We start from the raw sequence: 12,131 nt of genomic DNA, 5'->3' as shown, positions 1-12,131 counted from the left end.
ACAAACCGTGTGAGATCATGACCTGAGCCAAAGTCAGACACTTAACCAAGGGAGCCACCCAGGCTCCCCTCTCAGATCATTTAGATGAGTTGGGATGTTAGGAGACAGTATCCCTGAAAGCAGGAGTGCTTCATCAGGGGTCTCTAAACTTAGGAAGAGAATCCTCTTAGGAAGAGAATCATGGTTCCTCCTTAATGGAATGTGTGTGCCTATTAGGCGCTGCTTAACTCCTCAGGCCTTAGAGCCAGATGGGATGCCTGCCTCCTGCATTTCTGGTTCCACGTTGGGTCTTATGTGGTATCTGCTTTTTGTTACAGCATTCGCTGAACACCAAGCTTTGCAAGATGGGACATTGTCCAAGGGGATATAGTGCAGTCTGGCCTTGAAATTATTAATTGCCTTATACTGATCGTTCCCACAGTGCCCCTCTAAGGTACCATGACACTCTTCGTACTCAGTTTGGGGACCAGGGCACTAACTATCTAATCTCTCTTCATCTTTTCCTTACTCCTTTAAATTGGGACTTTGTTGTAAGGTATCTGTTGGGGATAGATTCAGGACTAGGACACTCATTTGAATCATGCAGCCTTGTTTGGGTTGGAAACAGTAGGTGAAATTTTCTTCCTGTCTCTTGTCCTTCAACTAACTCAACACAGTGAATGGTGGCTCCTGCCTTTTGGCCACAGGTCAGTATAAAAACGGAATAGCATTTTAGGATCTTTTCGACTTAAAACTTTGCCGACTTAAAACTTTGCCTGAATTGGTTGAAGACGATGTCTACTGTATCACAGGAATCCTACATCCTTATATATGCGGGTAGATTTAGGAGTTTCTGAGTTTTCAGCTTGTCTCTCCCCATAAGCCCTGGTGCTGAGTCGTTGATTCACCCTGTCCACGTGCATCCGCTCTTGGGTTCTCTCTCTTTTGCATCTGTGAACTCCACAGGTGCAGGTATAGTTGAAAATGAACCATGAGGCAAGAATGGACTTCTCTTATTGTTATCTGTGTTCTGAATGACCCTGGAATCTATCCCCCAGACCCCCTCCAAGCATGTCCCCCCCCCCCTTTTCTCCTGCCACTATATTCTCTGCCCTGAGTCAAGAACCTGTGAAGGACAAAAGCCAGTGTGGTCACCTGGCCCCTGTGCTGTGCCATCCCTCCCTTCCCACTTCAAATGGTCCTCAGATGCACTGGTATCTCCCCTGCCTCCAGACCCATGCCTGTGTCCCTGCATCGGTCCCTCCTTCTCCTGTCACAAGCCTTGACCCTCTCTGTCCTTCTCTGTCCCTCTCTGCCTCACCCACCACAGGAGTGTGCATACCCTCCCTGTCCTTGGCCAGAGCAGCCTGGCCCTTCTCCTTTACAGTACTTGCCCCAGTATTGCTTAATCACTGGAAGAATGTCACGTTGACCACAGAGTCCTGGGCCTGGCACATGGCACACACGGGATGCATTGGCTGAGCCAGTGAATCTGGCAGTCACCACATTTTTCTGTGTGCGAGCACGAGCTGCTTTCCTTTCCAAAGCTTTGAGATCTAGAATCCCCAGGGTGACGTTAGTGTAGGGTGCCTTCCGTACCCGAGAGCACTCACTGTGTACTGGGAGGACAAGAATGAAGTAAAGGCGGCTCTGGCCCCGGGCTCCCAGGTGTGTGTGCACTGGCCAGACTGTTCAGGGAAGCACCAGGTACAGCAAATGAAAGGCCTGAAGGTGACAGGGAAGGGGGCCCACCGTGGCCACTGTGTTTAGTGTTGATGCTAGGGTCTGGGGCAGTGCGGGGTGGGGTGGTGGTGACCACTGTGGGAAGAATGTACCTAAGGCAGGAACCTAGTTGGATCTGTTGTGTCAGAGAAGTCACCCTGGCTCACACAGAGCCGCTTGCTAGTGCCTGTCTTTCTTGACCCACAACAGACTAGAGAGTCTTGTTGGTTTCCTTTGTGTTCTTTGCCACGGTGCAAATGAGTGGCTTCTGGAAGTTTCGTGAGGATTTTAGTTTCCCGCAGTCCTGGGAGGGCTGAGCTGCAGGTTTTCGGGCCATGGCTTCTTAAACTGTGAGTGTGGAGCAGGACATCCTGGTCATCTCATGGCGATCCCTCACGTAGATGGATGTCACCTGTCACTGGTTATCTTGAGAGCCACCTGAAAGAAACTTTGAGGTGCTTGTGTCTCTGAGGTCCATCTGATCTGTTAAACTGCACCATGTCTTCGCATTTGAACTGACAGCCTCTAGCAGTTTCTTTCCTGATTGACCTCAGTCTTCACAAGTGTATGGGTCTTGTGCTTAGTTTTTCATGTTACTTAAGATGCGCCAGCCTGTCCCGATCATTTGCATTGGGTCTTTCTGGAGTTGCATGTTCATCTGCTAAATGGGGGCTTCCTTGATTCCAAGTCCAACTGAAACTTCCCAGGAGTCATGTTAGAGTCTGGGTCACCCTGGCTGCTTAGGTCTGATCTTTCTACTTCCTGGGTAAGTTATTTTTCTGTGCCTCTGTTTCTTCATCTTTAAAATGGGGATAAGACCAGAAGCAATCTCAGAGTTGTTTTGAGGATTTAAATGTTACTATGTGTCAAATGTGAGAGGGCTGACTAGGGAAGGGTGTTTGGCTTTTGTGGTGGAAATAGTGGTTTAAAAGCGTACAGATGAGGCAAAGTTGGAGGATCAGGCTATCTGTAGAGAAAGCTCCGTTCATTTTGTGAACAAAAAAAATGCAGCTTTCTTGGCTCAACAGCCCATCAGGGCTCGCTTGAAGGTGAAGAAAAGTGGTTATGTCCAGAGCCTTCCATCCCTTAGCTTCCCTGAGAGTCCATTTGGAGAGAAAAAAAGGTACAGCCCAGCCCACAGGTTCCAGAAGTCAGTTGCCTTGACTTCATCTTGCCCTGTGGACACTGTTTAGAAACTTCCAGAATGTCATTGCTTAATGGAAAACATATGGGACTGCTTCCTCCTGGTGGGGCGTGCTTGGCCCCCTGGCATTTTGTGTGCTTGTGGCTGACTGGGCTCCACTGCCCTGGGGCCAGAACATCTCCAGGATGGGGCCACCCCTGCTCCTTGCTGTGGCAGCTTACCTGCCATGTGCTTGGCTGTGAAATTCTCAGGCTGTTTTCTTGGAGGAACTGAATAGTGGAAGCAGAACTGCAAATCATTCTTTATCCTCACTTAGTGCCACCTCCTTTCCAGCCTTCCAGGCTCACTTCAGTGTATATCCCAGCCTCCCTTCATGATGGTGCCACATTTACACTTGTTTCCTTTTATTCCTTTGGACCAGCATTCTGTCCTGCTGTGTGGAACCTTCTCCCAGCTGACTCCAAGGAGTTGTTTTTAAGAACTTTTAAGAATCCTACTGACCTATTTCCTTCTCTGTGATGTTGCCCTTCTGTTGAGACTTGTATCCAGACACTCAGCATGTCCTGTATCTCTGTGTGCCTGGTCCATGGCCACCATACAAAAGCATCCTGGCCAGCTGGCACACTGTCCATGTCATTCTTCCCTCTGTCTCCCCCTCCTGCCTCACCGGCCCCACCCCAGTTTCTGTAGTTGCCCAATAAACGATTACCCACATCCACTTACCTGTGGAGGATTTTCCAGGGAGTGCTCCAAAGCTTCTGCAGTCCTGTACATGGCTCTCTGCCCTCCGCCCCACTTCCCACAGTTCCTGAAAACTCTCCTGACCCACTGGCTTCTCCCACCTGGAATCCGCAGTTGGTCTTGGCTGGCTCCCCTCCAGAGGCATGGTGTTGGGTTTTGTTTTGTTTTTTAACAGTTTACTGTTGTGTTTGTAGTGCCTTTATTTTGAAAGTAAACTAAATAAAAAACCACACATGGATATCAGTAAAATTAAATACAATGAGAACAGAACAACAGCATTGTTAAATTCTACGCAGATGGTCATATTCTCTGCTGACACCTCTCTGCACAGCCTTTCACACTGGCACCAATCAGGGACTTTCCTTGTGAATACTGGAATGAGTAAAATGAAAATAGAGGATGCATACCAGGTGATTAAACGCCATCCACCTAAAGGTGTCCTTTGAGCCCTCCTACAGCTGCACCTGAGCCCTGGCATATCACTCTGCAGGTGGCTGTAGACCTTGCTTCTCTGAGGTTGAGGTCCCCTCTTTACTGATTAAACCTCAGTTGGAGAAACCCTTTTCTGTCTTCCTTGCTGCCCACCTCAGGAATGAAGGCACACTTTTTGAAGGCTCCACGCATGACTGTACGCGTCTTCTGGGGTGCTTCCTCCCTTCCCATGTCCTACTCAGTGGTGTGTGATTCAGCCTGGCCCCTTGATCTCTCTTCCTTCCCTCTGTTCTCTCCTCCGAGCAATCTCCTGCTGATGGTTCCACACCTTACCCCACCCTTTGGGTGCTTCCCCTCCTTCCTGCTCTTATTGGGATGCATTTTACTCAAGTCATTGGGCTCCTTTCTTACCTCCCAGCTGGGCTTTCCTCATGCATACCTCATGCGCTTACCTCCCACCAGTAATGCCTCCATGCCTACTGCCCTGCCTTGATTTGTGCCCCAGGCACTTCCTTCCAGGACCACGTGGCCATTAGTTCTGGACAGACTTGTACCACAAGTAACCCTGATGGGAGAGGGGATGTGTCTTGTGTCTCCAGAGCCTGGAACAGGCCTACCCACTCACATCTGCCTTTGGAAAGTATTGTAGTCCAGGATATTCTCACTGTTCCCACCTTCAGATGAAGTTGATGTAGGGAAATGCCCCTCCATGGTCCTGAACTCCTGGAACACTGCTCTTGTCTTGGGAGATGCTCTCCAGACTGCTGCCCACTTCCCCACCTGCAGGCCCCCTCAAGCTCTGATGCCAGATGCCTGTCTGGTTTCAGCCCTGAGTGCTCCTTCCCCATCTTTAGCACCATTTGGTGGGGGCGGGTATCCGGAAATCGCTTCACACCTTCAAAGCGCCCCTATTCCCTTTCCTGTAAGTGTTCCCAGCCTGTTGTTCTGGGAGAGCATACCCATCTTAGAGTCAGCCCTAGGAGCTGCCCCCACCTCCACCCCCTTCTCAGATCTCCAGAGGACCCTGAGAAGGGCACAGATTATAAATACTCACCTGGTGTCTTGGACACAGTTGGGCCTCATTAAATACTTAAGTTCAGCATTTGATGCAAGACCACACATCTAGACCTAAGTTGGGACTGCTGCAACATACCCACCCTCTGTTGTCTTGGATGGTAGCACTAGTATTTCTCTCCACATGTTGTCCTCTCTAATGAACTAAATGACTAATGAATTACTTGGTTTGAGGTTTGTTTGGTTCTTTGTTTCTTGTTTGTTTTTAAGTGGCCATCCCATCTGGGAAAAGGGGAAAGGCACTTGGCAGATTTCTTACCTGCTCGGTGAAAAAGGGTAAAGAACAGTCTTAACCTTTTTTTTTTTTTTTTTTTTAATAAGTCTGGGTCAATTTTATTTATCTATTTACTTAAAGGTTTTTCTTTTTTAACATTTATTCAATTTTGAGAGCGCATGAGTGGGGGAGGGGCAGAGAGCGAGAGAGACACACAATCCGAAGCAGGCTCCAGGCTCTGAGCTGACCGCACAGAGCCCGACATGGGGCTCAAACTCACGGACCGCGAGATCATGACCTGAGCCGAAGTCGGACGCTTAACCGACGGAGCCACCCAGGTGTCCCAGTCTTAACCTCTTAAAGCAAGCCTGGATTCAGTTCCCAGACTGAATCTGTAAGATTCAGCCTCTTGCATGTGTTGGCTTTGGGCTCCTCCCACTTGGGTCCCCTCCCTGCAGCGGCCTCTCCCATGTGTTCACTAGCCAGGTGACACCTAGACCTGCAGTCAGCCAGAGCGCCCTGGAAGGAATGCCATCTCATTGACCAGGTCCGTTTTGTCAGCTCATGGGCTTCCCCTGCAAATAGGACCCATGTGTGGGGCTGGCCGTGGGGGCAGAGGGTGGGGAGGTGGATGCCTCAGACCAGGAGGGCCAGCTCTCCACAGCCCCCTGTGACCGACTTGCTTTTACGTAGCAAGCTTTCCCCTGGTGCTTTTAAAACTTGATAATTTGCCAGAACTGCATCTACCAAAACCTTTGTGGGGCTCTTGGTTTAAATCACACTTGGATTGAATTATAAAGTAATTCTTCAGCAGCCAGAGTGCCTAGCTTGTGCTAAGTGTGTTCCAGAAAAAAAGCCATGACAGAGCCAGTGAACTTGCCCTGTCTTTTTTGGTCCCCTCTGCCTACCAGAGTCATGTGATTGTAAAATCTGCCCTTTTTTCCTAAGCCTTTGCCTGACTCCCTCAGCCGGAGAGGTTTTCTTACCCGCACTGAACTCCTAGGGTTATTACTGGCGATATTCATTAGCTGCAGGCAGCTCCTAGATTACAAAGTCTTTCTTATTCTGGGCACTGGGCTTAAAGCTGATACTTCCTTTTTCTTGCCAGTAGAAAAGTGTACACCAAAAGAATGCCAAATAGTCAGTACACATTTGAGCAGATGTTTCTTCTCATTAACAGAGTGTGGGAACTCTCGGCACTGCAAGTAAGGGGTGAATTACTGTGTTTCTGGAGGGCATTTTGGCAGTAAAAACATGTACCCCATATCTGTGGTTTTGTTAGAATAACTGGACAGGTGCACAAAGTTGCCATCGTGAGGATGCTCTTGGCGGGATTTGCATTCTTGGCGTGGCCCGAAGCAGGGGTCGTTCAGGTGAGGAGAGTGCCTCGGAAGGGGTGCTCATACAGGCATTGAACTGGGGGTCTCACACCCCCTGTGCAGTTCGCGAGAGGTAACCTTCTGTATCTCTGTGAATAAGCTTTGAAAACCTGGTTAATAAAGTGATAACTTTCAGGTTATCAACACTTACTTTGTGGGATTTCTTTAATCAGCAAACATGCATTATTTTAGTCACCAAGGACGTGTCCTTAGTGAGTGTGAGCATTTGCCCTGAGCACTCGGCAGTGGACTCCGTGGGCCACTCTTCTGGCCCTGATCGCCAAACAGAATTACTGACTTGGCTCAATGTTTCATGAGCCACAAGTACAAAGAATTTTAATGTAAAGGACATATTTGGGGGCTTGCAAATCATCCTGCCTCCCACACAGGCAGTGTCCCTGAAAAACTCTCAGATGGGTGTTGCCTGGGTGGCTCTGTGTGTCAAGCGTCCGACTCTGGTTCATGTCATGATCTCATGGTTCATGGGATCGAGCCCCATGTCGGGCTGTGCACCTATACTGCCAGAGCCTGCTTGGGGATGCGGTTTCTGTCCCCCCAACCCCAACTAAATGAGTAAAAACTTTTTTTTTTTTTTTTTTAAATAACCGTTACATGATGTGAAAACCTGGTTTGTTGCTTATTCTGCCTCTTTCTGCATGGAATCAGTAGTGCTCACAGCCCTTGCAGGCTCCTGGTCAGCTCTTCTCTCTGAGCCCCGTCTCTCCTGATGCTCGCTATTGGTGCATGCTCTCTCTTCTGTTCTGTAGGATGCGTCGTCTGCTCTCTGCCGAGGAGAGCAGACGCAGGGGGCCTTTTATTTTAGTCAGTGCAAGAAGCAGCTCTCTGGTCAGCCTGACCAGTTTCCATCAGAGGAGCTTGGCCCTTGGAAGCCACACACCCGTGGCACTGTGAGTGGTGCCCATCTGCTTGCCTGGTTTCTGATTACGGCTTTTTTCTCCTTGTAGAGTGCCCAGTGAAGAATGTGATGGGATCAGTAGCATGTCTGCGGAGAGCGGCCCTGGGACGAGATTGAGAAATCTGCCAGTGATGGGGGATGGACTAGAAACCACCCAAATGTCTACAACGCAGGCCCAGGCCCAACCCCAGCAAGCCAACACAGCCAGCACCAACCCCCCGCCCCCGGAGACCTCCAACCCCAACAAGCCCAAGAGGCAGACGAATCAATTGCAATATCTGCTAAAAGTGGTGCTCAAGACACTATGGAAACACCAGTTTGCGTGGCCTTTCCAGCAGCCTGTGGACGCCGTCAAGCTAAACCTCCCTGTGAGTAACTTGGGCAGGGCCCGGGGCTGCTGTCCTCTAGGTCCCTTCCCGTGTTGCTCCTGGGGACGGTGGGGGACGGGAGGAGGACACAGAACTGCCTTTGGGGCCCCGCTCTGAACTGCCAGCACTCATGAGGCCCTTGAGTGAATGGTTTTGGTAGTCCTGACAGACAGTCATCAGTTCTTAGATTTCGGCTCCGGGAGAAACTGTAGAGAAGTTGAAATGGGGGTGAAAAGGAGTGCTTGCAGCTTTCCTTCTGATCCCTTAGGGGAGCTGAAGTAGGAGCAGTTGGTGGTCCAGGCCCCCTACTTCTCAGGCATGGTTGGGAGGCTGTGGAAGGGGGACTGGTTTGCTGCAGTACCTTTTCTGTACTGACATGGTCGTTATCGTCGCGATCACCCAGAGCGCAGGGCGGGAAGAGGCAGTGGAGTATCTCCCAGGCAACCAGTACTTGGAGGGGCCTGGTTGGAGGGAGGAGGTAACCGGTGCAGCTTTGCCCTCGGCTGCCTCCACGCACACCCGCCACCTGCTCAGTTGCAGCCACGGTGCACTTGCTTTGGTTCTTCTGTACCCCTCTTCTGCTCTTTCCCTAGAGAGTTTTCCTTTTGCCCACATCCCTAGCAAATGGTTCTGGAACCTCAGTTTGTATCTCTGACTGAACCTCAGGGAAGAAACGGGATAGATAATTTTTTTCTTTTCTTCTAGCATTGAGGACTAAGTGTCTCTAAGTTAAGCCCTGCTGTTTGCTAAGTCTCACACATCCCCTGGATGAGGAGTTACATGATTATTGCCATAGACGCAGGCATGGGTCTTTGGGGGTTTGAACTGCACAAGTGTAGGAACCTCAGCCTTTGCCAGGCATCCAGTTTCAAAAAGGATGAATACACTGCAGTGTGACCCTCCTGTTGTGAAAGCAGCTGTGTCTGTGACATTCGTCCAATTACCTCTCTCTGTTGAGTATGTGTCATGTGCACTCAGGAAGAGCAAGTCAGGAGGAGGCACTGCGGGTCTAGATCATGAACTGGCTCAAGAAAAGGGGCGGAAGCAAAAGAGGATCCTTGCCAGATCTGGGCTTCAGAGGCTACTCTTGCTGGTGACCGTGACAAGGAGTAGGGGCAGACGACCTGTCACTGGAGGGAGGCTCTTCAGAGAGCTTGCTACAGCATAATCTCTGGTTGGGTTAGTGGGCTGGGCTGGGCCGGGCCGTGTGGGATCCACAGGTGAGGGTGACCTTCCCAGAGCAAAGGCAAAGACTGGGAGGAGGTGGGTCTGGGGTGGGGGGTGAAATCCAGGGGTTACTGCAACTTTTATAGCACCAGAGGGAGGTGGTGGGAGACCTGTAGAAGAGAGCCAGGAGAATCACCAGCAGAGAGCAGTCCCCCAGGTTTCCACATCAGAGGCTGCAGGGAGGTCAAAGAGATGAGGATTCCGACCTGACCCTCCTGTTGGCCTTTAGGAAGGCATTGGTGACCTTAGGAAGATGTGACGCAGAAGTAGAAACCAGATTCCCGACGGTGTGAATGAGAAGGTGAGGATGTGAAGCCATCATTTCGAGAAATTTGGCATTGAAGGGAAACCGCGTTAGGGCCAGAATGGAGGAGGGGTTGGTTTGTTACAGGAAAATTCAGAGGGCTGAGAGGGTGAAGACTGAGGAAAAGGCGGGGGGGGGGGGGGGCGGGGGGCGCTGGGGTACCCAAAATCCCAAGAAGGCAGCATCCCCAGCTAGCAGGACAGACATGGGGCAGGGGGGTTTGTAAGGCCCAGTGGTTTGGGAGTTTGAGGCCATTCACTGTGCAGTGGAGGCCAGGGTCCCCGGAGGTCACAGTGTGAATCCCTGTCTCTGTGACTGTTGACATCACCCTCAGCAGTTCTGACATAGGAAGAAGAGGCCGGTGCAAGGTGGCACTGATCTGGTGTCTTCAGGGAGGTGGGAGCGCCAGGAACTGACCCAGAGGAGTAGGGCAGGGCTAGTCAGTCAGAAGCAGCGTTCTGCTTAAAGCCTGGTGTTCCAGGGACCTCTCCCCCTCCTCGAGAAAATGTTACTACAGCCACAAAAAAAAGGGTTCTGTCTTTTTCTGTTTTCTGACACCTTCCAGGAATCTTTATCTGCATTTTGGCCTCTGATCTCTGCTGGACTTTTCACTAGAATGCCTGTCCCTTCTGTTCAGTAAACATGTACAGTTAGATTGTCATGCCCCTAAACCCACTGCCCCCTTGTCGGCACGCTCATGCGCTCGCTCTCTGTCTCTCTCCCTCTACTTGACAGGCCATGGCCAGTTCAAGCAGCTGACACCATTATTGGCCATAGACTAAAAAATATATTTCCACTGGGGCCTTGGTTCTCTTGGGAAAGGTGGCCAGAGCCATAGTAGAATATAGAAAGTCTGGTACAGTCTGTCCTTGTGGCCTCCTGGGCAGGGTACCCGGGCATGCGTGTGTAGCCCTTGTCAGCTCAGGGCTATGATCTCCGCCACTCATTATGTGTAAGCTGGTTGCTTTTGTTCTTTCTCGTGGGGGTCAGAACAGCTTAAAGCCTCACACCCTGTGCTTACCTTTCCAATACTGTCCACCATTTCCAGGCAAGACCGTGGCACTTGGTGAGGGATAGGCCTGCCTCTCTGCCATCAGGACTTGGTTCTGATACCACACCCAGGCCTGATTAAGGGAGCCTCTGAGATTGCAGTCTACGTTGGAGCTGGCCAGCTGCATGCGGGTCTCCCTGCCTGGCTCTCTCTGGTCCTTCTACAGGGAAGCCTGGTGTGCTGCCTGTTCTGTCCCCAGATACCTCCTGTGGTTATTTTTAAATATAAACATTCAGGGGCGCCTGGGTGGCGCAGTCGGTTAAGCGTCCGACTTCAGCCAGGTCACGATCTCGCGGTCCGTGAGTTCGAGCCCCGCGTCAGGCTCTGGGCTGATGGCTCAGAGCCTGGAGCCTGTTTCTGATTCTGTGTCTCCCTCTCTCTCTGCCCCTCCCCCGTTCATGCTCTGTCTCTCTCTGTCCCAAAAATAAATAAACGTTGAAAAAATAAAAATAAAAAAAATAAATAAATATAAACATTCAGTTTTTAGGATAGGTTTAGATTTAGAGAAAGCGGACAGTAGTAGAGTCTGATTTGAAGGGCTTTCTTTAGGATATCTACACCTGCTGTCTGGCTCCTTCCGTTTGGCACTTGTAGAGTAAGGTGTGAAGTTTTGAGGAGTGGGGTCTGCTGGATTTTTTTTTTTTTTTTTTTTTTCAAACTGAGGATTGTACGGGTTGTCTGGATTCCTCATTAACCTGGTTGGTTATTCAGCTATGTCCAGGTACTGCTGACACATCCTTTAGAAAGACCAGTAATCGAAATGGAAGTGTGGTGAACTTGAGTGAAGGTGGAGGCTTCTGCTCCATGGTTCTTCAGTGTGATCAGAAGCAGGGATTCCAGTTGTTACAGGTGTGCCTCGATGCTGGTTCCATAGGATTTTGCATTTTATGGACCAGTAAAATGTCAAAATAGTAGGGAAAAAGTACAACCTGCTGTAGGTTGTTTTACTAGATAAGGACTGCTTTTCAAAGAGCTGTATGTTTTCCCTGTTATTTACTAGAAATTAAAGGATTTTAACATCATACCAAAAAAAAGGAAAAAAAGCCTAGATCTCAGTAAAGACAACCTGTTCCCAGACCTGGGCACATGACAGACTTGGACATTTTCCCTCCAGATTTGCACCCGACATGTTAAGAATTCTTCCCTAATTCTCACTTTGTCTTGGATTCCCATTGAGATGGCTTGCTGAGACCATGGAACGGCTTCAGTCTGTGCCGTGGCTCTCATCTGTGTTCCTGGAGTGAGATCCACAGGCCCACCTATGAATGCTGCATGGCCGGGAAGGTGACACTGGCCTTTTGCTCTTTTTGCTCTCCAGGATTACTATAAGATCATTAAAACGCCTATGGATATGGGAACAATAAAGAAGCGCTTGGAAAACAACTATTACTGGAATGCTCAGGAATGTATCCAGGACTTCAACACTATGTTTACAAATTGTTACATCTACAACAAGGTGAGATGTGGTGGCAGGTGTCCAGCTGCCCTGAGGGGAGGGGAGGAGAGGAGAAGGAGGCGGGCATATCTGGAGCCTGTGGGCAGGGGTGCTTGGTAGCCGGTGGGATTTAGAGTCTGATGGG

At 50.0% G+C, this 12,131-nt stretch overlaps 1 protein-coding gene across 6 annotated transcripts in view; it reads left to right on the top strand.

The window, feature by feature from the left end:
• BRD4 (bromodomain containing 4) overlaps positions 1–12,131 on the top strand; it is an 87,321-nt gene that overhangs the window by 43,501 nt on the left and 31,689 nt on the right. For 5 of the 6 annotated variants that reach the window (XM_045492327.1, XM_045492324.1, XM_045492326.1 and 2 more), the window contains exons 2-3: positions 7,651–7,969; positions 11,870–12,007. In XM_045492327.1, coding sequence (XP_045348283.1) covers positions 7,685–7,969; positions 11,870–12,007 — 423 coding nt within the window. In that variant the 5' untranslated portion in view covers positions 7,651–7,684. Of the gene's footprint in view, positions 1–7,650; positions 7,970–11,869; positions 12,008–12,131 lie in introns of those variants that run through there. The other variant, XM_045492329.1, reaches the window with a different exon arrangement.

The sequence above is a fragment of the Leopardus geoffroyi genome, chromosome A2 (assembly GCF_018350155.1).
Source record: "Leopardus geoffroyi isolate Oge1 chromosome A2, O.geoffroyi_Oge1_pat1.0, whole genome shotgun sequence".
Taxonomy (NCBI): Eukaryota; Metazoa; Chordata; class Mammalia; order Carnivora; family Felidae; genus Leopardus; species Leopardus geoffroyi.
The sequence above is the reverse complement of the archived record's forward strand: the minus strand, read 5'-3'. Positions and strand labels throughout refer to the sequence as shown.